This window comes from Asterias amurensis, chromosome 1 (assembly GCF_032118995.1).
Source record: "Asterias amurensis chromosome 1, ASM3211899v1".
Lineage (NCBI taxonomy): Eukaryota > Metazoa > Echinodermata > Asteroidea > Forcipulatida > Asteriidae > Asterias > Asterias amurensis.
The window spans coordinates 19,142,603-19,166,198 of NC_092648.1; the positions used below are offsets into that span (position 1 = coordinate 19,142,603).

At 38.7% G+C, this 23,596-nt stretch overlaps 4 protein-coding genes across 5 annotated transcripts in view; 2 read left to right on the forward strand and 2 right to left on the reverse strand.

Annotated features, from left to right (window-relative positions):
* Positions 1-818: 818 nt before the first annotated feature.
* Positions 819-4,812, reverse strand: LOC139943774 (distal membrane-arm assembly complex protein 2-like). Its single transcript, XM_071940974.1, has 5 exons — positions 4,772-4,812; positions 4,013-4,322; positions 3,300-3,523; positions 2,489-2,651; positions 819-1,929 (listed from the first exon to the last, which is right to left on the reverse strand). Exons 2-5 carry the CDS (start codon positions 4,231-4,233, stop codon positions 1,725-1,727), a joined length of 813 nt encoding a protein of 270 aa, XP_071797075.1. The 5' UTR covers positions 4,234-4,322; positions 4,772-4,812; the 3' UTR covers positions 819-1,724.
* Positions 4,813-4,937: 125 nt separating this feature from the next.
* LOC139945997 (copper chaperone for superoxide dismutase-like) lies at positions 4,938-11,449 on the forward strand. The gene is made up of 8 exons (XM_071943929.1): positions 4,938-5,055; positions 5,849-5,921; positions 6,301-6,435; positions 7,174-7,360; positions 8,041-8,101; positions 8,469-8,546; positions 8,742-8,845; positions 9,965-11,449. Exons 1-8 carry the CDS (start codon positions 5,038-5,040, stop codon positions 10,116-10,118), a joined length of 810 nt encoding a protein of 269 aa, XP_071800030.1. The 5' UTR covers positions 4,938-5,037; the 3' UTR covers positions 10,119-11,449.
* Positions 11,450-11,593: 144 nt separating this feature from the next.
* On the reverse strand, positions 11,594-20,626 carry LOC139944626 (kelch domain-containing protein 2-like). 2 transcript variants are annotated; one of them, XM_071942811.1, is made up of 13 exons: positions 20,588-20,626; positions 20,420-20,452; positions 19,778-19,908; positions 18,299-18,390; positions 18,047-18,161; positions 17,278-17,381; positions 16,577-16,688; positions 16,092-16,163; positions 15,396-15,535; positions 14,729-14,841; positions 14,302-14,371; positions 14,039-14,185; positions 11,594-13,039 (listed from the first exon to the last, which is right to left on the reverse strand). In XM_071942811.1, the coding sequence occupies exons 3-13, from the start codon at positions 19,886-19,888 to the stop codon at positions 12,874-12,876; spliced, it is 1,242 nt and encodes a 413-aa protein (XP_071798912.1). In that variant the 5' UTR covers positions 19,889-19,908; positions 20,420-20,452; positions 20,588-20,626; the 3' UTR covers positions 11,594-12,873. The 2 variants fall into 2 exon arrangements, with proteins under 2 accessions (XP_071798912.1, XP_071798161.1); XM_071942060.1 differs by having other exon boundaries at positions 20,420-20,456; positions 20,588-20,620.
* A 101-nt stretch (positions 20,627-20,727) lies between these two features.
* Positions 20,728-23,596, forward strand: part of LOC139946897 (uncharacterized) — a 47,739-nt gene continuing 44,870 nt past the window's right edge. Inside the window, exons 1-2 of the mRNA XM_071945048.1 lie at positions 20,728-21,091; positions 23,171-23,351. Coding sequence (XP_071801149.1) covers positions 23,235-23,351 — 117 coding nt within the window. The 5' untranslated portion in view covers positions 20,728-21,091; positions 23,171-23,234. The remainder of the gene's footprint in view (positions 21,092-23,170; positions 23,352-23,596) is intronic.

Genomic DNA, 23,596 nt, shown 5'->3' on the forward strand with positions numbered 1-23,596 from the left:
GAAAATATGGACTTTAAATGAAAATGTTTATTTTCAGTCACTTTTGGGAGATATTTTTAAAATGTACATGCATTTTCTTTGCTAAATAATGAAAAGTAAATATTGCTCTTCAGGGCCAAAGTTACATAGTCTTGAAAGTATCAATTAGTCTTCATTGCCCTAATCACTCATGCGTATAATGATTGTATAGAAATAAGCAGCAACAAAATATGATGCAAATTGGGTATCTAGCACTGAGCAGATGTATTATTGGCCTAGACTTCATTTCAAGTCTGACATCGTAGTTATTTATCTGCATCAGCCATGCAAAGCTCACCTGCATTTTGGCGTTCACATGCTCAAAGTCCAAGATCAAACGTTAATGTTGGAGGTTAATCCATCCACTAGTGCATGGCTATCAGGTAGACAAAACACCACGATAACAGACTTCAAACCAAGTCAAGATTTGGTTGAGAATTACTCGCAATTACTCAACAAATTCAAGCGAATCCTGAAGTTGGTTTGCAGCCTACTGCGACTTAAACCTGATGCTAAAATGAAAAGGTATTTTTTAAAGATCGTTTGTCGAACCCTTTATATTGTTATGATGTGAAATCATTCTGATATTTTTTATAAGAGCTATGAATGCATAGGAATAATTATTGATTTCAATTTTTCACGCTTTTTTGTTGTGGTGACAAATAAAAATAAGCTGAAACTTTAACATGATTGAAGATATCTCTTTATTCATTACAACATTTTTGAAGACCAAAAAAGCATTACACAGTGTGAGAACTATCACAGACAACAAGGTCTGAAACAAGGGTCAACATTTTGTTGTTTTTGTGTTCCTTCGAGAAAGACTCTGCTAGGGTTGAAACATCAGGCAATTAACTTTGTTTGCATTTATGGTAAAGGTCATTTTGGTCCGTAAGCAGTTTGCAACAGCTAATTCCATTTTCTCAAATTAAAGGAGGTATGTTGAAGTTATGGCATTTCAACCTTTTGGGAACCCTATGAGTAGTAGATTTCAGGGAAGCTTTTTGGTGACAGTGCCCTCGGCACCAGAGAAGAGATCATTAAGCATGATTTTGTTTCCAACTAAATCAAGTTAAACTTTTGTTTTACCAAATAAAAAGTAGTAAATTTCATTGATCCAGTATACACTCGCTAGTATCCATTTGTACTCCTGTGTGGAGGGAAGCAATAGTGATAAAGTGTCTAGCTCAAGGACTAAGTGTCATGTGTGACCAGGCCAGGATTCGATTCCCCAGTCTGTGAATTACAGAACTCGAGTCAACCGCCAAAGACTCTTCGTCCCTGACACCCCGCAAGCAGAGCAACGAAATGTTTGAATTTAAAAAAGACCTGCAATTCTCATCCTGCCTACAAGAAGAACCTAGCTAACAAACAAAGGACTACCAGTTAATCACTTTTTATCATGTGCATGTTTATTGCAAAGACTCTTGCTTAGCTGATCAATAAGCTAAGCAGAATCTTCTTTCAAGCAATTCTTAAATTTATTCCTTAAGATTTGTATTGTAACATCACACTTTGCTTAGCAATTAAGACTAATTAGGACTCAAGATCACAGTCATAGCTCTTTGTAAAATGGAACCCTGTGTCACTAAAGGTCATGACCTCAATGTAATTCCAGGCCTGCCTCTCTTTCAGTGTACTTTACAATTGAGAGCAGTTTCTCAGCACAGGCATAAAATAAACCATTTAAAAATTTGATATAGTCTTTAATTTGATTTTTCCTCCTGTTTTGGCGTTGTTTCTTCCGAGACCGGTGGCAGCTTCCATTTGTCTCTCTGTCTCCTGTGGTACTCTACCTCCTCAGTGATTACACTAACTTTAAGATTTGGAAGTACATCCTCCAGCATACTGGCCACCACCTTGCTATGGGGTACCCTCGGAAGACTGCTCATGTTGATCCTCTTCAAGTTCCTAAAATAAAATAGAACGGGAGGTCAGGTTGGTGTAGTGGTATCTGGCCTTGCCTTCCACCACTGGGACCCTGGTCCGAATCCCATTGGGGGCACTGCCTGGATAAACCTTTATGCACATGACGTCATTTCAGTACGGCGCCCCCGCATTGAGGTCAAAAGGAGGTTGTTCATTGGCCAATCTATGTGCGTTTCGATTGTTTCGTCACCATTTGACCTCAAAGATGGCGGCTAGATGACGTCAATGCATAAGGTCTATCGGGTTTTTCTGTCCCCACTTGACTGAAACTGAAACTTCCTTCCTTATCTTCTCTCCATCTTGTTCTTGGCTCAAAAAGTGATTAAGTTCGCTTTTCTGAGAGTCATTGGCTCCACAACCAGAACTAATAAATGAAGTAAACTATAAAATGATGAAATAGCGTTGAGTTTATGGAGGAGTTCATGAACCGTAGGGCCTTAACAACAAATCTACACAATGTTTTCAGTGTCATTACCAAAGTGTGACCCTACCTTTGATAAAACTGGTGCAAGAAATATGTCCGTTTGAAAAGAGAACGTACCTGAGGCGAGTCAAACTAGGAAATCCATGCTCGGTAATTTGTGGACACTTGCTGATGTTTAGATGTGTGAGTGAGTCTTGAATGTGTACGAGGCGAGCCAGACAGCTGTCATCAATGTAGGGGCACCCTTCAAGGCTGAGAAACTTCAGCTCTTTTAATCTAGCTGTAAGAAAAATAGGGGAAAAACATCAAAAATGTATAAAACTACATAGCATGTCCACCACAGCATGTGTTTAAATCTGGGGACAGAAATATTGCATAACAACAGTGTTTTATCCTAGTCTGATTTCTCAGTATTTATCTTCTCTTTTTTAACGATTTCTTAATTAGAGATTTTCTTTTAGCCTATGGGTTTTGAGGCATTGCATGGTGAGGTATCAAAGTATAATATTTGGTTTGCGGTAACACCATGTGTATATCTACTTGCTGGGTAGATCATATTTTTTTGAAAACTTGTCTCGCTATATATTTTACTATGTCAGCAGAGTAGGTTTTGAGACAATTACCGGTATAAGACTATTTTAAAATAAAAAAGATTCCAAATCCGAACATATCCTTTCTGGGAAATTGTCTGATTGTGGAGGATTGAGGAATGTAGGACCCCATAATTATTTGCTAATCAGTAATCGGTTTTCTGAGAAAAACTACCTTGCTCTTTGTGAAGGAAGCTGTTTACTGAGAATAAAACTTCCTTGCCATTAAGAAAGTTTTACTGGGAAATAACTTCCTTGTCGTCGAGAAGGAAGTTTTACTGGGAAATAACTTCCCTGCCCTTTGAGAAGTAAGTGTCGATCCTTAAATCACTACTTACTAATTTTTAACATGCCTCTATAGTCAACAAGTGTTTCCTTTGCATCGATCGCATCGATGCTCAATCTCTTTATCTCGTCAATAGGGGGCGGTTTGAGCAGGCCTTTGGACTCTGAGCTGTACCACTTTCCGTTGGTGAAGCGCACTTTACCATTGAGGTCGATCAGCCAGAGAAACGCAGCTACATCAGGGGGGTACTTCTCTTCGTTCTTAGCACTCTTGGTGCTGCATTAGGATGAAAATGAAATTCAAAACCAAAAAGGGAAATTATAAAATTGTTTATTGTATCCTGCATCTACAATGTAGGATAACTAACCCCTTTATATGTGCAGACTTGAACTATCCACAAATCCTCCCATGATTTGCACACAGCAGTGAAGTAAGTTGGGCAACTATCCCTTGTCACACCATTCTTTTATTGTATGTGTTACATGGTCAATCAAGCAAGCCTAATACTTCACAGAGGTATGAAGGTGTGTTGCCTCGATGCCCTTGCCCTTTCAGAAACGACTCATACATACCTGGGCACAAATTACCCCCACAGAAACTGAATGTAGAAGCTTATCTCATCAACAGTGGCCCAAATTCCATGGCATTGAGCACAGCTGGTGGCTTCTCCAGTTTTACTCGTGTTAAAAGAACTGTGGGCTATGGTTTGTATTCCTTGTTTGTTCCTAAGAAAGAATTATTTAATCAAAACAGAAATACACTCACACATTAGCCTCAAATTTCTTGAACTCCTTAAATCTTTGAGGTAGCTTCTTGAGAAAATATAATAACGACATCTGCCTGTATTGCGAGTATGTGACTTGCTCCCGTAGAGGGCTGAGGATTGTCCTGAAATTTCTTTGTGACACACTTGATGCATATTGGCAGCAAGTACACACTGTGGGTGCGTTACTCAGCACCAGTCGCAATGCTGATCCACAACTCATGATGGGCCTTGGTTGATACCGATCACAGGAGGTTGCTTGAAGAGTAAACTGTCTTGAATGTTGTGTTGTGACCGCACACGTTAATTAAACTGAAATGAAGACAAAAGTTTGGTTCATAAAGAAATACAAACCAAAGTACTTCTCTCTTTGGCCTGACAGTCTATCACTGCATCAGTAATTAGGAGGGTTGGTAAGCACTGTGACATTAACCTACAGTACACCATCATTCAATAGAATGATGTGTTACTATGATTCTCTATTGAGCATGTCTAGTCTGTATGTAATCTACAATGTATTGTAGCAAACGTTGCATATTGTAAACGTATTGTTTGTATCGAATTAAAATAATGTAATTGTAAATTGTAAGTAACTAAACAAAACTAAGGTAAACGAATTATTAGGTGTGCACGTTCGTTCGGCAGTACGGCATGTGTTTCACAACTCAATCAATGACTGTACAGCACTTGGAGAATTATCTTTTCTTAAAGTTGATCCAGTATTTTAACAGAGAAGAAGTTATATTCAGAAAAGAGCTTACCACCGTCATCATCCCAAGTACTGCATCTCACCACTACTAGTAGTATACTACACACACTATTATTTGCGCAGCATGCAGACAGCATAAAAACTAGTGAATGGTGCTTTTCTGACAATAGAGGGCCTCCTTCTGAAAATGCAAACAACAACACCACCACCACCAGGCAGGCAGAAAGTGTGCACCACACACTCAGTACAGCAGGCAAGCTAAAAGTGTTGCACAATTCCACTAACCTCTCCCCTACCCTGGCTCTGATAAAAGAGAAAATGACAACTCCAGTGAAGGTAAGAAGTAATTAAAAGTACCAAATAACGAAACAAGCAGCAAATACAAGTATAAATTACTAAGCTAGACAACTTTTTCAGGCCTAGAATTTCATCTTATTATCTTCTTCACTCAGCAGTTCAGTGTATGTAACTGTAGTTAAAGTTGTGAGATTTATTTTTGATAAGTTATATTTTAAAAATTGGGAAATATTTCTATCATATCCAACTTCCAGTTTCAATTGCTTAGGGATTTTTTTAAATATTTGTTGATGTTGGACTTAATTTCCCTCTTCTTTTGGAGAGGAATTTGTATTGTAGCTAATTTAACTTTAACTTAAAAAGTTGAGTGCTAATTATATTACCTTAAAAAGCTGAAAATTAAAGCAGAGTTTTTAGTTGACGGCCCTTGATCAGCCATCTCAGCCCTCGGTAGCCCGAAGGAATGTCGCAGTTTGCTAAATAGCATTTTCAAGATCAATGTGGATCCGAAAGTGGCAAAAGCTGAAAAATAGTGAAAAACTCATTACACATTTTGCATGACGTCGATACAAAAACAAAAAAGGATAAAACGCTCCCTGAGCAATAAACTCCAAAGGGCAAATAAGAATATTTATTTTGCATCAAATATGACATTTCAGACATAAATATTACAAGGGATGTTTTTTATCATCATTAGACCGTGTAAGTTTTATGTAAATCTGTGATTTTCACGATTTTTGTTCCTTACCAATTCTGTAACGTCCCTCTAATTTATAAAAATAAAGTAAAATAAACAAGTGGAATAATTCCTGACTTTTATTTCTGTTTTAAGGTTGAATTTGCGGTGCAGATGACATGTCAGAAATGTGTTGATAGCATCAAGAATACACTTGAAGGAGTTAATGGTAAGTTTTCAACAAGATTTTAACACTAATGATGTGATTCACAGAATCTCTAGTTGACAAGAAGAGTCAGGGTTTTTCTCCCATCAAGTTAGCGTATTTTTTAGGGTGATACACACAAATTGAGACTGATTTTGCAAAACAAATGTTATACATTTTCTACTTCAGATCAAAATAAAATAAAAATATCTAAAAAATATGACCATATATTGAATGCTCCAGATTGCCTGGGTAAGGCTTTTAAAACCAAGATTTAAACATCAAGTAGGCAAAGAAAATAAATTTCCTGGCAATTTTGCTTTCAACATGAGTGGTTCCAAAACAATTTTTTACTCAAGTTTTAATAACTCTTTATTAAAACGGTTGTTTTTGTTTTCTTTAGGTGTGTCGTCTCTCGACATAAACCTGGCCCAGGAGCAAGTGATTGTCGAGAGCATCTTACCGTCGTCTCAGTTATTGGAGCTACTTGAGTCCACTGGGAGGAGGGCCCTCATTAAAGGGCAAGGGGTTTCTACTGGTAAGATTATCCTAGCAGCTTGATCAAATCAGTTTACAAGACTGTTGTCTCTCGTCATCAGGCATCCTAAAGCCTTCTCAACTCAATTGGGAGCATACAACTTTTGTTTATATTAGCGCTAAGGGGCTTATTCAACATTCATACATGCTCAAGACAGTTTACCTCCACTTCGTCTTAGTAAAATTATAAAGAACCAGGCCTCGGCAGGTTTAAACCAATAGTTGAAAACCTCTTCACCACACATTGATTTCCTTATTAAAACCATACAAGCTCTCGTTTTTTTTGTTTAAAGAAGCAAGTTGTGGGTTAAGTGTCTTGTCAAGGACACAAGGTGTCATGACCAGGATTCGAACCCACACTGATGACTGGGCCATCAGAACTTGTGTCTGGTGTGCGCTAGAGCGCTACATGCCACGATTGTAGGCATACACTGGGCCAAGTTTCATTGAATGGCTCAAGCACAAAAAGTAACTAAGCGCAGGAAAGTTCTGCTTACCAGAATAAGGTAACCAGAGGACTACCATGATATCACTTGTACAATTTGTGACTGGTATCCTGCTCATTTCTGCTAAGCAGCAAATTGTTAAAAACTATTTTGTGCTTTTAAAAGCAACTCTATGAATTTGGACTTTTAGGTTTCTTCAATCATGGATTTATGTTATACTTGATATTGTATGTGACCCTTCTCTCGAGTTTGGTTTCTTATGATTAATCTCTCTTTTTGTGATTTTTCAAAAGATAAACATCTTGGTGCAGCGGTGTCAATTTTAGACACTCCCCACGATGGTCCTATCAGAGGGGTTATCCGAATGCTTCAATTGGCCAATAACAGTTGCATCATCGAGGGAACGGTTGATGGTCTTACACCAGGTGCACACGCATTGAATATTCATGAGTATGGTGACCTCTCTGATGGATGTAACAGGTAGGTCATGGTGAAATTTACATAACTGAATAAGGACATATAGTGTCATGACCAGGATCAGAACTTGTGTCTGGTGTGGGCTAGAGTGCGACTTAACTGAATAATTTATTACTCTGCACACCTGTCAAAAAACAATTGTCGACGACAAATTCTTTCTGCTGATACGCTCAAACTTTCATGAAACCCCACCTCTTTAAGTTTTACTTTGTAATAACTAATTGTTATCGTTAATTGTTGAATGACTTGTTGTTTTTTACTGCTTTTTATGTGGATTTTTAATTGTGCAGCACTTTGGGATTTCAACATTGTTATTGTCATTACTATGATGAGCACCCATATGTGGCGGTTACCAGGGATTTATAAGGAGCTCTCATTATCGTTATCGTTACAGGTTTTCGACCATATTGAATGGTCAGTCAGCAGGAATGTTAAATGTCTTGATAATATTAATATAATGAATTAATTATTCAATTTTTGTGAATTATCCTTTCTGTCATTTAAGATAGAAATTGTTTGTGTATTTCCTTAAGTTTATGTTTTACATTTGGTCATAAACCAAATTACATTTAGTCATAAACCAGATTCCTTTAAACTATTTGAAAAACATTTAACTACACATTGTTACTTCAGACTTGAACCTTTTGTGAAATGATATCGTTCTAACTTTTATTCTAACACAGTTGTGGGATGCATTTTAATCCGACCAACTCAAGACATGGAGGTCCTTCTGATGAGGAAAGGGTAAGTTTTCATTTATTCTTTTAGTGGGTCACCTTCAGAACTTGCAGGAAAATATTTTAAGTGTAACATTTTAAGTTTAAAAGTTGAGCAGTGATCTCAGCCCAATTTCATGGCACAGCGTTTTTGACCCTAGTAGAGGATTTCTCAAAGGCTCTGCTAGGGTCTACACGTCAGACCATTTTGAAAGCATTTTTTGCATTTATACATAGGTCCTTTTGTTGTGGAGCAGTTTGCAACAGATACTTCTATTTTGTCAATTATTTTAGTTATTCTCTGGAGCTAATAACTTGTTCTATGATACATTTATTTATTATACACTATTTTAGTTACTTTCTGGAGCTAATCTTTTATTGTAACTTATTTTCAGCATTATGGAGACCTTGGCAACGTAGTGGCTGATGATAACGGACGTGCTGTATTTCGCATGGAGAATGACAGGGTGCAGGTTGGTCACAGATTGAAGTATTTCACTGGCTTCATAACAAGGATCAAATTTAATAAGACTTGAGTCTTTTCAAAGTCACATTTTGAAACTTGACACAAAGTTTCTGATTGGCTCATTGGAATATGGTGTGACTAAACCAATGGTAATAACAATAATGACAATAATCCATCTTCTGATTGGCTCATTGAAATGTAGGTATGGGATGTGATTGGTCGGTGTATGGTGATGCACAGTAAAGGAGATGATTTAGGCCAAGGTGACTCACCAAACTCAAAAGAAGATGGCAACAGTGGTCCAGGGTAAGTTGGAATGCTAAATATGATACCAGCCATAAGAACAAGTTTAAAGGCAAATTATACCTTTGTTTTTTAGTCATTTGTAGGCTTCTAAATAAAAGTTGTTATTGCCATTTAGTTTAACCCTTAGCACGCTGCAGGTTGTACACACAGTATTCCCCTGGTGCTGAATTTCCTGCGTGGCGCTACTAAAATGCACATACATTTTTCCTCAAGACTTTTACTATGTGAAGAAAGTGTTTTGGGCTAATTTGCAAAATAAGCTTTTTACTCAGTATTTTATTCCCCATCTAATGCAGTAAACATTATGGGTTTTGGATAAAGAATGACAGAGATACGCTTATTTCATTACCACTATTCTATCACCGGCCGCCAAGCCCAGTTGCTGTCGATTTTCATCGGTGCAATCGACCGATCCAGACCCATCACTGCTGCCGGCAGACCCAGTGTTGTGTTCATGTACATCGTTATCGTTGACAAGTACACAGTACACGTACACAGTACACATACACAGTACACATACAGCATTTTCAACACATCAGAATCTCTCGAAAAAAGCTCTTCAAAGTTTAGTTCTCCGGAGTCTGAGTCCTGAAAAATTTCCAGAAATGCTGCATGGACGTCCATTGTGTCCGCCTTTTGTCTTAGTGTTCAGCTTTTTGATCGGAAATTGTGAGAAAATTTGGGACAAAAGACCGGGTTTTTATTTGATGAAATATCGTTGCATACATGTACAGCTAGATACATGCAGCTGGATGAGAGTCAGGGGTCAATAGTTTCCCAGAATTTCTCATCTATTTACTTGCAGTACTGCTGGGCGACTGGAGTCGCCGACAGCGCGCAGGGAATAAACACGCTCGGCGACTGTGGTCGCCGATAGGGTGCAAAGGGTTAAGAGTGACACCTTTCCTTTTATAAGAATTTGGGTAATAATACACTCTATAGGGCTGAATATTTCTGCATGTTTGTTTTTCTCTTTCTTACCATTATGATTATTTCTGTCACCAGGCTTAACTAATACATTTGGACAGTTTTAGAAATGGGGTCAGTGAACAGTATTGGGTCAATGTTTTATGTTTTTCTTGCAATTTATAGAATGTTACTGTTTTGCTTACTTCAAAGGGTTGCCTGTGGAATCATAGCTAGGTCAGCAGGTCTCTTTGAGAATGTCAAAAAGATCTGTCAATGTGACGGCGTGTCTCTCTGGGATGAAAGGGATGTACCTCTGGCTGGACCTAGCCGGCAACAACACCAGCAGAAACAGAGTCATTTATAACTAGAATTAAGCCCTTTTCACACGACGAAAAAAAATTCTCATGATTGTAATATATTTCAAAATTAGCTTCATGTGAGAGGACAGCAACTATTATGCATGTTCTACATTCCTTGCAAAATCTCAAATAATGGGACATTTTGTAGCAAGTATTGACCTATGACAAGAACTTAGGCTAGCAGAATTTGTTCGCAACTGAAACGATCAGTTGTTTATGTTGGGCGTTCCTTTCAAAATTGATCCTTGTGGTTTCAATCACTGAGCAGTTTTGTCCCATCCTATTTGTTATATTGGGTGCGTTCGTTTAGCTTACCTGGGTCATCCCCGGTCTGGCCCCGGGCGTTCAAATAACTTTTGATGTCATTCCAGGGGCTCACCAAGGTAAGCCCCCAGTGCCCTGCTTGTGGATCGGGTCACTTGGGGGCTGGCCCCAGGTAAACGACGTCACTACGAGAGCGGTGAGTGGTCGTTTGTTTAGCTCTTGTCAGGGGCTCACCCGAGTGAGCACCGCAGGGTAGACCCAGGAAGCTAAACGAACGCACCCATTGTATACAAGACCACATCAAGCATCGTGCGCTTCAGTACGAAACTGCCCTCTCACATTGGATGTCAGAATACAAACTTGGTACAATTTATTCCATCTTATAGTGTATCCTCCAATCATTTGACAAAAATCAGTTTGTTGCAAATAATTAATTTTTGCATACAATGGGGATTATTATTTTTATTTCCTGAAAGCATTCAACTCTGCTTCACCTCGCTGAGAAGCCATCATTGAATTTTGGAGATTTCAACCCTTGAAAATATTGTCATCGTGAATTTTGTAATTATTAATTTGTTTTTATAATATTGGCTGCAATCATGTCTGCTAATCTGTCTTTGTATCTAAGACTATAAACTCAATGGTTCTCTCAACAGTATGATCACCATATGCATCATGTTTATTATGTTTTAATGGCTGTAATTGATTTGCATTTATTTTACGACTATCAAGAATTGAGCCCATGATGACGTCAGTCGTACAACAAACTGACCCATGGTGCACCACATTCACAGCCAAGACTCCATATTTGGAGAAAGTCACTGTTTATAAGATGAATGTTTTGGGGTTTTTTCAAAAACCAATTTGCAAAATTTAGAGTTTTTTTTTACCAATAAGTCATTTCCTGGAAACAATGACTATTAATTTCTGTACATCATCACAAAAGCCACAGATATTGGTTCTATTGTTCATTTGTTTAATCAAACTTTTTCAGCAAAATATCATGAAACATAAAATTTGTTTTGCTTTTAGAAATTGGGATGCTATGCTAACATAGGAAACATTGGAAAATTTCATATCCGAGCATGACCTTTATGTGAATGGAAGTAGGTTAAATCTTGCGGCCATTGTGGCATTTTTGTTTCAAGCTGCTGATGGCCGCTATGGTCTCAAATGGGGAGAAGACTAATAAGGAAACCAAACCTCCAAAGCTGAGTAAGATGGGCCTTAGCCTTACACAGTGTGTTCTTTATTGACGTTATAGTTGGCTTTGTGGAAACCATTCATTCGGGGCAAGTTGAGATTAACATATGATTTCCATGATAATACCAAACATCTCCTTGTGTTTCGTATAACAATTATTGTTCTTTAATTGTTCTGATGCAGCAATTTAAGGAAAATTTGAGCCAGATATTTTTATTATTTGTATTTGTATAAAAAAGGATAATAGGAAATAAATGGTATACAATAAATATATACATTATGTACAAATGATAATATTAGCATTTTTGTGTGTGCATTTTGCTTTGAGTTTCAACCAGGAAACTATCACGCCTCATGTTTATGACAAAGTCTTATGTCACTTCATAGTCTTGAAGTCAAGACGGTAGTTGTTAAGCGCGGTGCAGTTACGGGGACAGTACACACACCCTTGATCCCATGCACTACCTACCACTGTTGCATGAATGATAATCGCACCGCATGAACCGCAGAATGTGTGTATGGGGGCAGCGATAACGACTTGTCATCAAGTCTAGTCACTACATAGTTCAAAGGGTTTCTAAACAATGTCCTCTTCAAAAAAAAAAAAAAAAAAAACTGAAGGCTACATCACCCTAACATAGGGCAAGTAAACCACTTATTTTTTAGAAGAAATTGATTTCTATTCCTCCTGTTTGAAAAGAAACATTTAAAAGTGGCCATCGAAACTTCATGTAGAAAGATGATCAGAGCATACCGATTGAGACAATGGTCGTTGACCACTGGCTCTTTTCAGAACCAACTCTACTCAAAAGAGATTAACACGTGGTGCTTTGGCAAACCTCAGCTGATTATACAACCACCATGCAAAGTTTCAAATCCTACTTTTTTGTCTAGAAAGGCACTGGATAAAATTGTTTAAAAGAAAACATTATCGGGCATATTCAACTATTTTTTCAAAATTTAGCGACGATATGAAATGCACCAACAAAATCTACACAAAATGAAAAGCTTGTCATGAACATTCCATGACCCAATTTCATGAAGCTGCTCAACAGAAAGTACTGCTTAGAAAAAAGTTCCTTGTTGAGCCAAACATGAGAAGAGCTCCAGTTGCAACAATGTAAAAATGTTGGAATTTTGGCAGGTAACCAGTCTCTATTACGCATGATTTTTTGTTCTTAGGAAGTTTTTATGATTACAGCTTTTACGAAATTGGGTTTGTGTGAGTCGCAGGACTCAATCATGGTATAAATACTCCATCATGGTATAAAAAGTACTAGTGAGAAACTGGCGTCATAAGCTACGAGGTCTTGATCTGAGGTTGTAATCGTGGCTTTTGGAGCTCTCTGGCGATAAACTGTGTAGACGTAGCTCTACCTTCCGTTGTAGTAACGTCGGCAGAGAGCTGAGTTCACTCTCCAGTACATCGATATCACTGACGATGGCCTCTATGCTGAGTCTGTAAATAGAAAGGAGAATGAGTATTTCCTTCTGCAGGTTTCTGCCGTAGACTTCTGTAGTGGTGGAAAAATGTTTCCCTGAAACCATTGTAAGATGGATCAGTTTCATGGTAGATCCTCAAATCGAAAGAAATGCTCAAAACTGATGGCTTCAGATAAAAATTTAAAATGCGTAGTGGTCAGAAACAGGAGATTTATGAGAATCCTGAGTGCCAGGCGGGTTTTCCGACACCGACCACTGTGTGCAGAACCCTGCTTATGACAGAGGTTTTGTATGGTCTTTTTGTGGTTCTAGAACCAATTGGTCAGCAACTTCGAAAGTGACTTTCTACCGCTATTGGCTTTTCCTGCCAGGGTTCTTTGTTTTCCATTCTGCTGGTTTTGTCAACCACCCCTGCTGGAGCTTGTTTCCTGCATTGATCAGTACTTTGCTAGGTCTTTTTATATTGTTGTATTCTTCTTAAAGGAACACGTTGCCTTGGATCGGACGAGTTGGTCTATGAAAAGCGTTTGAAATCACTTGTTATGAAATGCATATAGTTAGAAAGATGTTGTAAAAGTAGAATACAATGATCCACACAAGTAGCATTTAACATTGTACGGTTTTCATTTTACGTCGCGGACTAACACGGTCGGCCATTTATGGGAGTCAAGTTTTTGACCCCCATAAATGGCCGACCGTGTTTGTCGACGAGGTAACACGAAAACCACGCAATTTCGAGGCATATTTGTGTAGATCATTGTATTCTACTATGACAACATCTTTCTAACCATACCAATTTTATAACAAACGGTTACAGGACGCTTTTCAAAGACCAACTCGACCGATCCAAGGCAACGTGTTCCTTTAAAACTATTGTATTGTTTGTTCTTGTAGATCCCTTGATTTGCAATTTGTCGCTGGCGAATAAAATGAAATGAAATGGGATATGACTAGTTCAGGCTAAAAGAAGCAAGTACACAATGCATCAGTGAGGGAAAAATAACCGGTAACTTACCTTGAGAGACTTAAGGGGCTGAACGAGAGAGTAATGACCTTTCTGGAGTGGACACTTCTCTCTTCAGGGTTTAAAAGATTGTTGCTACATCCTCCGAAGATGACGGTTTCTCCAACATCTATTCCTTGCACCGCAGTGTGCCACATCCTTCCAAGAAGGGTAACAAAAAAACATGGGTGAGAATCATTGGAAACACTTGAAGACCAAATGGCAATATCAGAATAACTATTTGAGGGGCCCAATGTGCAAACTCTTTAACTCACCTTGTTTCTGAGGGTACACTTTTCTGCTGATGCCAGGTTCGACTGTCAACATCAAATATCCACACGTCATCTGCAACATTGTATATAAATATTTATTCCATAATTGAACAAAATTGAACAGAAATGAACGATCTCTAATGGGTAAACATTCAGCTGATGTTAATTTTTTGCAACAAGAATTCTTTTAAACTGCCTTTGGCCGTGGGCTTAGTGATAGGTCTAGTGGTCAGACATCTGCTCTAGCAATGCAAAGATCATGGGTTCGAATCCATGTGATTTGCCTGTGGATTTTTTCCAAAGAACCCAGGAAAGTACTGAATATACAGTGATATTGTGAGGGTAAAAACAAAATAATAACATTAAATTGATGCTACTTCCGTGAATCACAAAGGGAGTGACCTTTCAAAGCTTTAAGTTGTGTACTTACTGAGGGGTACATTATCTGTGCTATAGCCACCATAGACTAAGAAATGTCTGTTACTGACTGGTGCCATACAGTGCCATGATCGCCCTACAGGTATCTCACCGGTCACAGGTAAACTACAAACAAAAGATAATTACACATCCAGTTGTTAATACATAATTATAAAAAAATGAATGTGGTTAACCGGGTAACTTTTTGTAAGTATTAATCAAATTGTAAAAAGCAAAAAGTACAAAACAACAGCACAGTTCAGATTGTAGCCTAACTGTGTAGAGGGTGTACCACATTTGTTGCCTTCAAAAACCATTTGAATCATAATGAACTGTAGGTACATCTGACATTCTCTTTATTTATTTTTTACTTAACTATATTGTTGATTCTGAGGAGCTGTGTACTTCACAGAGCACCATATAAATGCCTTGTTTTATTATTACTATCTGCAAGTAAGTTTTAACTGATCATTATAACAGCAAAATTGCCCTGGTTGGTATCAAAAATGGCCTATATTTTGGGTAGAATGTCTCTATGTGCATTCATGGAGAGATTGAGCCCATTACATTTACTGAACTTAATCAATTTCCAGCATCTATATTTGTGTTTACTAGTTTTATGCACTCTCCTTTTGAAGTTCTTACAAGACTAAATTTGTATTCTTCCTTGGGTTACTTGCCTTCCACTCCACTTCATAGTGTCAAGATCCAAGAAATGGACGTCATTCAGACGATTTTCTTGAAAGCGACCGCCCAAAACGTAGCCTCGATTACCCAGGACAACACAGCCGTGGGCAGCCCTGGGAGAAGGCTGGTTTCTCTGGTAGAAGAACAAAAAAAAATGTATCCTTAAAGGTACTGGACAAGTTTGGTAATTACTAGAAATACATAGTAGTATAAAAACTTAATTGGTAACAAGGTACGAATAGCTGTTGTGAGAAAGAAGATCTCTTTGTAGTAACATAGATATGGAGGTAATCTCTCACTAAAATATTTGAATCTGAGAAAGACTACAGGCTTGAAGCACACAAATTTGTGCAAAAAGGGCGTTTTTTCTTTTTTTCTTTTCTTGCACTTTTGATCAATGACCAAATGTTTACAGATATTGTTGTTTTATGCATATGTTGAGATACACCAAGTGAGAATACAGGTCTTTGACAATTATTAACAAACATGTTCAATGCCTTTAAATATCCTTGCCATACTCTCCTAACAATAGACTTTTTACAGATCAATAAAAATTGCTAGAGTGATGGACCACCAACCAGGGCCACATGCCCAAGAACTTCTATGAACAGACATGCAATTATCCCTAAACAAACAATGTCACATCAAGGAGAGCAAAGTCAATAGACCAACCTAAAGAGAAGTCTTACCTGCGCCTCTACATGGCTCCATCTGTTCTCTGTGATGTTATACACGTACAGATGATTGTTCCATCCCCGTATCTGCAAATCAGTGTGTACATTAACAATTTAAAGATAAGGGCTAATTTTCATAGAGCTGCGGCAAATATTGCTTAAAGTTTCTGCTAAGTTTAAAAAAATCAACGTTTCAATTAAATGATACCAAAACACCTTGTAATAAGTTTAAATTCCTAACCTGTAGACAATGTTCACTCAAGTAGCTGTTTTATATGAATGCAGCAACTTAATGTCGACACATGAATGAGCATGATTCCAATAAGCCACTTCGGAATCGCAGCTGCGTATTATTAAATAAATTGCCAATGGTATTGTCAAATGGTCACAGGAGTAACAGACATGCGCAGCTGCAATTCCGACGAGGCTTATACATCTGAATCTTTACATAGCTCTGTCGAACCACAGAAGGAAAGCAAATGAAGTAGGGGATAACTTACTGACTCTGCCCAGAGACGAACTGAGGTTGGGTCTAGATGCCACTCTCCTATGCTGTTATTCATTGCATCTTCACGAAAAGGAGGCTGACCAAATCCTCCAAAGAATATGAGCCTGTAAAAGAGGGTTGATTTTAGATTGTCTTGAGGTTTGATTAATGGGCAAGAGTGGTGAAGATTTAAAGCTAATTTCAAGTACCATTGTGCTGGATTCTGTGTTGGTGAAACCAATTTGTGTATGGTAGGATTAGACACTCTCAAATGTACTTCAGTCCTCAATCATCAGGTCCAAGTTCGCGTCAGGTTCAAGTCTAAATCTCAAATCACTTAAATTACAGACATATGGCCGTGCTAACTAAAGCAGTGCCACACATAATAGGACTGACAGATCTTATCATTGCATATTAGCAGAAAACTTTGTACAAACAGTTTCTTAAAAAGCTATTTAATGAATAATTCATGCTTTTGAACGGGCACAGCATAGTTGCCCTGGTTTGGGGCATCTCTATGAGGAAAATGTAAATTTTTATTTGTAATTGCAAAGGGCACCACAACAAAAGCACAGAGCACCACGGCAATTGCTGTTGGTGTAGTGGGTGTATTTCAGGCCTGTTGTACTGAGAGTTACAAAAAAAGAGAATCAATTTGGGCTCCTTGTACTAGTCATGAACCTTTCATTGCTGAAATGAAAGAGTATTTCTTACTTGTCTTCATACGCCCAGCATGTCAGCTTGTCCCTTGGAGATGGGGCTTCACCGTCCGGCTTAAGTTGGCTCCAAACCTTGGTCTTGAGATTCAATCTGTAAAGCTTAATTGCAAATAAGTATGTAAATTTGTTTTACTTGTTTTAAAGGACCACCCGTCTACAAATTCAACTATGCAATTACTGATTGTAGAAAGTAGAAAGTAAGCTTTGTGTGGACAACAAGTTGTCTTCCCTCTCTACGTAACTATGTCATCTTGAAAATAAGGTATTATAACCACAAACAAGGCAAGCTATGGCCTTTACTATGAGTATGGGCTGTGAGGTACAGCAGATGCACCCAGGACCTGCAAAGATAGGTATGAGTTCTGTTTCTTTACAAATAAAGTCTGTCTCGACTCGAGCCAATCAATATGGCTCATTAGGTCGGGGTTTATATCTGGTTTCCTTGACATTAAACAACTGAGAATATCTCTTATCTTTGAAGACAGGATGCCAGTCAATCGCAGGCTACTCCTCAGATCTACCAGTACCCATTTGTACTCCTGGGTGAGGCAATTATGATACAGTGCCTTGCTCAAGGACACATAAGTCGCAACTGACCAGGGCCCAATTTCATGAAGCAAATTGTTGTGCTTAGCAGCTCTCTGAAATTGGGCCCTCGCCAGGAATCAAACCGACAATATTTGAATTACAGATTTTGAGTCCGCCACTCTAGACCTCTTGGTCACGACGACCCCATTTCTTTACACCAATCCTGGGTTTCATACCTCATTCGAGTTGAAGTTTTCGTTGAATCCACCAAAGACATACATGTGATTGCGGACACATGCTGCACAGCTTCCAGACATTCCAGGGGGGCTACTCCTAGTGTTCCATACGTCCCTGAAACAAAAATTACCCCAGATAGTACAAGTGCTTGTAAATTTAAGGTTACCCTAGTGCTTAGTGGTGTTGAGGTCTTAAACGGTATTCCAAGACCGGCAGGTTGTGGACTATTCTTGGCAATGATAAACACTCACCATAGCTGAGCCTCTATGTTGTAGCACCAAACTTCCTTGCCATCCAAGTACAGATCACCGTGGCCATTAGTTTGATCCAGTTCAAGAAGTTCCTGTAATAGAATGCAGTATAGACGATGTGACCTCTGACGTCACTCGAAAACCGTTTATAACATGATTCGCGCGCATACCGCCGGGCAAAACCTATGTGTTTTGGCAGCCACTAAGAAAGTGTATGCAATCTTACCAAAAGATTTATCGCGAATAGGAATATATCAAGGGAGGGCGCTCTTGAACCCACACAAAGCATTGCGTGCGGAATTCGTAGAAACTGCATAGAAACCACCACATATTCCTTCCCACAAGGCATTGCGGTTCTGAATAGCGATAACCCTTATGACTGCACGTCTTTTTGCCTGGCGAAACATGAAGTACACAGTGTTTTTTCAACAGAGGGCAGTTTGAATGTAAACATGGGTCACATCGTATCCACTTTGGTAATAATGAAACCAAGGATGTCTCATAAGTGAATGTAACCGCAGTAGCTTGCATGCCTGAGCAAACCTGTAAACAAAGTTGCTTGCTATATGAACCAGGGCCCAATTTAATGGCTCTGCTTACCGCCGAATTCTGTGCTTAAGATCACGATTCCCCGCTTACATATGAGCGCCGAATTTCTGCACTAACCTTGTAAGCGTAGAATGCCTTGGGTCTTGTGAAGTACGCACACGCAGAAGCCAAAATTCCCTGCTAATCCGTGAAATGCGCTTGACATAAGCACAGAATTTCCTGCCCGGGTAAGCGCCGATTCTGTGCTTACGGTAAGCAGAGCCATTAAATTGGGCCCTGAAGCCCTACTCATCCACAAAAAATTTGTACAAGTTATTTTATGTGCACTAACAATCCTATGAGATCATCATAACCAGAGGTATGCAAAATCAACTTGCTTCTAAAATGGGCAAAAGGTCACCAGGTAGGCTGAAGCCTCCACTGACTCAAGCAAGGCTCATACTTCCTGCAGAATTTAACGTCATAGCTCTGTATTCGCTGCAAATGTTTTGCAAGAGTTGAGCTGTGCTTTGACTCTTGGGAATTTTTCATGCGAATGTTTGTTGCGAATGTTCGTTGCAAATGTTCATTGAAAATGTTTGTTGTTTCGCAAGGGTTGAGCTGTGCTTTTACTCTTGTGAATTGTTTGTTGCGAATGTTTGTTGTGAATGTTTATTGCGAATGTTCGTTGCGAATGTTAGTTGTTTCGCAAGATTTGAGCTGTGCGTAACTCTTGTGAACCGTTCATTGTGAATTTGTGTTGTCATGTTAGCTTCACATTTGTATTGCAGGAAGTAAACAAGACTTTAGCCTCCTGATACAAGCCTGAATGAGGTCATTAATACAATCTGAAACCTTCCACTGGCAGTGGCAAGCATAGTTATGGTGTATCCAATCCTCCATATTATCCAAGCAAGAGGCGGCTCACAAGGTAACACTACCACGTCTTACACTATAGCCACCCCAAATCAGCATGAGGTCACCGTACGTCACAGCAACATGTCCACTCCTTGGGGTGGGCTGTTTGCGCCTCGTGCATGCACGTTTACCTGCTGAATCCATGGTAACCTTGATGCAGTGCTCTGAACATGAAAAATGAGAAGAAATAAATGCTCATAAACAAAAATAAAAACTCATTTTGGGAAAAACTCCTTCCCTAATCACCATGATTTGCGACACCTCCCATTTCATACTGTGCCCACCACATATGTGAAGCATAAACCCTACAAAACAACCACACATAAACCATACAGCATGGATCGAACCTCTCTAGTCTATGTATGTTCAATGAAAATGAGTATGACCAGATGACTCATGAGGTTAAATATGATTTCTGAATGATTCTGGCCTGAATAGAAGTTACTACGAAATACATACAAAATACAATCTGTTGAATGTAAGTAAACACACAGCTGGACCGAATGTTTGCACTGAAATAGTTATATTTTGGAAACCTGCAATTCAACAGATTCTGTTAAATAAATGTAGTCTCTGTTGAACAGAAACTACATTTAATCAGATCCATGAATGGGTCACACTCACAACAAAGTGTATTTATAACCTAATAACTGTATGCATGTTACCAAAACTTACCACTCGATTTTAGATCAACACAGACACACAAAACTTCCTTGGTAAATCACAGCACAATACAATACAATGATACATCAAAAGTGTCAGTACTCTGGCACCATCGCAATAAGTTGTTAGCTCAGACAACAGCAAATCATATAAAATACATGGATGTAAATCAAGTAATACTAGAAATAGTTGATCTGTCTGCACTCTTTCACGTCTATTTTACTTCTTCTGAAACGACCTGAAGTTATTTTGATAGCGCGCCCTCTACCGACATTAACTAGTCTTAAACAAATAGCCGTGCAGTTTTTAGTACGGCCGGCCTCCTCCTTCGTTACTTACAGAACGGATGTCTTGGAACTACGGCAGATAAAAGAACAGTTCTTTTGTAATGTTGTAACTTAACAATACAACTTAATGCTGCGGACACATGTGCTTTGTTTTATGTAATTATTACATTGTCGATGAGATTCTGAATAAGTACATGTTGTTGTTCTTCGTCAAGTTAACGGTCTGCCTTCGAGGAACGTAAATATAAACAAACGCCGTGCACATGGTTTGCAGAGGGAGAGCAAACGTACCGAGCTTTGCGAACTGACAACGGCGGCGCTCCCCTGGCCCTACGTACCCTCTCTGCACGTGCTCTCTCCGTGAAAGTTTGGAGCTGGCAGGACCACCGTACAGTAGGTGAGAAAACCATTGTTTTCACTGTTGTTAATGCTTTTAAATGTATCTTTAATAACGAGAAGAACATTCTTGTATCCTGCTAGTGCTACCACTTTTTCCGATGAAGTAAATTAGTATCTAATTTAATCTCAAATGAATTAATTCCTTTTTGGTTAAAAAATAAGTGAACAACTGATGGCATGATTATGATACGAAAATCTTTCCCCCAAAATTGTACATACAAACAGGAATTTTTGTTTTCTAAACTTTTCCGTGGCAGATTTGAATAATTGTTTCAGGTCACTTTTTTTAAAATTTGTTTTATGACACCTCAAAGTTGTAACATTTCTTTGAATTTATTTAAATAACTCACTGTCATTTTCAGGGCCAATCCAGATTTCCTCTGTTGAATTTCCCTCTGGTACACAAGAAGTGCAGGTTTATTTTGGGATGATTTTTTTTTAACAGAGACTGCATAATTTTACCAATTGTATGGCCAAAATGGGCTTATCAGTGCAATAGGCCTACTTAAAAACGAAACTTAATGAGCTCTGGCAAACTCATAATCTCAACAGGATTAACATGATCACCGGAATGCCCACAAACACAAATTCATCAAACACGATGCAACTTGCATTGCAAGTTGTGTCCAATGTGGGCCTCTGTTTCCAATATTGATCCAGAACTTGAAATGTTTCTAGAGTATTTTTGTTTGCCTTGCATTGGACCCAGTGACTGGGGCGCTAGATTGCTTTTTTGACATTATCAGTCAGATGACCGATAATGTCAAAATTACGAAAAAAAAAAGGAATCTAGTGCCCAGTCACTGGGTAAATAAAGCCTTGCATTTGTTTAGTCCTGACCAGATGCATACTATTTTAATATATCTAAAACATCAAAACATTGTGGGTTCTACTGCGACTAGCAAAAACAAAAAGTCACAAAGCTATTTCCAGTCAACTCCATAGCCTTTTTGAGGTATGGCGGACACAATACTACAACACTGTAAAGTTGTGGTAAATTTGTGCGTATTGACCATAGAAATAGAACGTATGTTATTCAGCGAAAAGCGCATTTTAGGCGCTGCGGCGTTTACACGGAAACCGTGCTGGTCACGTCCGCCATTACCTCAAAAAGGCTTATATACAAAGCTCCTTGTAAACATTATGGACCAAGCCCCCTGTCTTTATAGGCCTACATGTTTGTGTGATGCTGCTGTTGCAGTTTTATATGAGTAAGTTTCTCAGTCAGTTCCAAGTTGAACAAAGGGAAACTATGTGAGCTACATTGTTCCATTCTGTACTCGCCCCATAAGGAACTTTCCATGTTTGTTAACCTCATTGTTGAGGACTTACTCTTTGTTCTCCCATTGTCCCCTTAAATCCTCAAAACACTTGAATCCTCTCTGCAACAGGTGGGCATACCCACACTCAGTGACCATACCAAAAGAACAAGGGCTGGGGAACTTTCTTGAAATTACCATAGTAATGCAATTGATGTTTAATACAGTAATCCCTCCAATTACCTAACTAATCTACTTGCTTTATTGCTAAAAGCTTTTTACAGCAAGCAACAGATTATTTTGATTGTCTTTCTTTCCTTACCACAAAGTGTATCCAATCCATGTGGTTTATACAAGTTTAAAAGTCTGCATTTAGGCTCCTCCTTGTACGTCTTTTATCAGATCAAAACTTTGTTTCTCTTTATGCCTTGGACTACATGCAGCTAGTACACAGGTGCAGCATTTTAAAAGCAATCTCAAATTAAAACTTGATCAAATTTGTGTTGAAAAAAGGGTCTTTTTTGTTTCATGATACACATGTCGGTATTATTTGCTCTCTTGATAACTTAAATAACAAAATCACCTATGTCCCATATCTTCAAAACCACCTTGGTCCTTGGGGGAAAAAAACATAAATAATAAAGCAAGAAACAAGGTAATAATTTCTCTCCTGTTTATATGCAAAAAGGAAATGGATGTAATTGCTTTTTAAGTGACTTGGGTAAGTCTAGAAATGTTGAGCTAAGAAATACTGTAGTAAGACCTGTCAGATGAGAAGGACACTCTCTTTTATAACACTTGCCTTTTATGTCTAACAGACGTCTAGTTGTGAGTTGGACATCCATGGGGAAGCAGCACCTTGGATAAAGCTACCGCTACACCATGGCTTGGTTGAGTGCCGTCCTCATCTGGGATTGGGACATCCTGGTGTTCTGGTTAATGGTCGCGTTTTCTCTGGTGTTTCTTCTTGTGTTACTTACTACAGTAATTTTTGGAGAGGTGAGTCTGCTTTTCATAAATTTGACAAGTTCTTGAATAGTGCAACACCTACAGATAGGGTCATAGACAGTGTCGTGGCAGACCTGCCCAGGACTAACAAATTTCGCCCAGCATTCTGAGAAAGTACACTGTTACCCTAGCAAAGATATCCCCAGATTGCACATCAGCAATGCTGGGCCCGTATCTAAACATACTATGGATTTAGAACCCACCACTACAATTGGACTAACTATAACACTGATTGG

What these genes read in the sequence shown, in the direction of transcription:
- LOC139943774 (XM_071940974.1), bottom strand. Translation starts at nt 4,233, where the DNA reads ATGAGTTGTGGATCAGCATTGCGACTGGTGCTGAGTAACGCACCCACA. An exon ending in TAGAGGCATGTTAAAAATTA is followed by an intron (nt 2,652 to 3,299) that starts GTAAGTAGTGAT and finishes TTTTTCTTACAG; the next exon opens with CTAGATTAAAAGAGCTGAAG. An exon ending in CCTAGTTTGACTCGCCTCAG is followed by an intron (nt 1,930 to 2,488) that starts GTACGTTCTCTT and finishes ATTTTATTTTAG; the next exon opens with GAACTTGAAGAGGATCAACA.
- LOC139945997 (XM_071943929.1), top strand. An exon ending in AGGGCAAGGGGTTTCTACTG is followed by an intron (nt 6,436 to 7,173) that starts GTAAGATTATCC and finishes ATTTTTCAAAAG; the next exon opens with ATAAACATCTTGGTGCAGCG. An exon ending in GATGGCAACAGTGGTCCAGG is followed by an intron (nt 8,846 to 9,964) that starts GTAAGTTGGAAT and finishes CTTACTTCAAAG; the next exon opens with GGTTGCCTGTGGAATCATAG.
- LOC139944626 (XM_071942811.1), bottom strand. Translation starts at nt 19,888, where the DNA reads ATGGATTCAGCAGGTAAACGTGCATGCACGAGGCGCAAACAGCCCACC. An exon ending in AACATAGAGGCTCAGCTATG is followed by an intron (nt 18,162 to 18,298) that starts GTGAGTGTTTAT and finishes TTTTTGTTTCAG; the next exon opens with GGACGTATGGAACACTAGGA. An exon ending in AAAACTTCAACTCGAATGAG is followed by an intron (nt 17,382 to 18,046) that starts GTATGAAACCCA and finishes TTTGCAATTAAG; the next exon opens with CTTTACAGATTGAATCTCAA.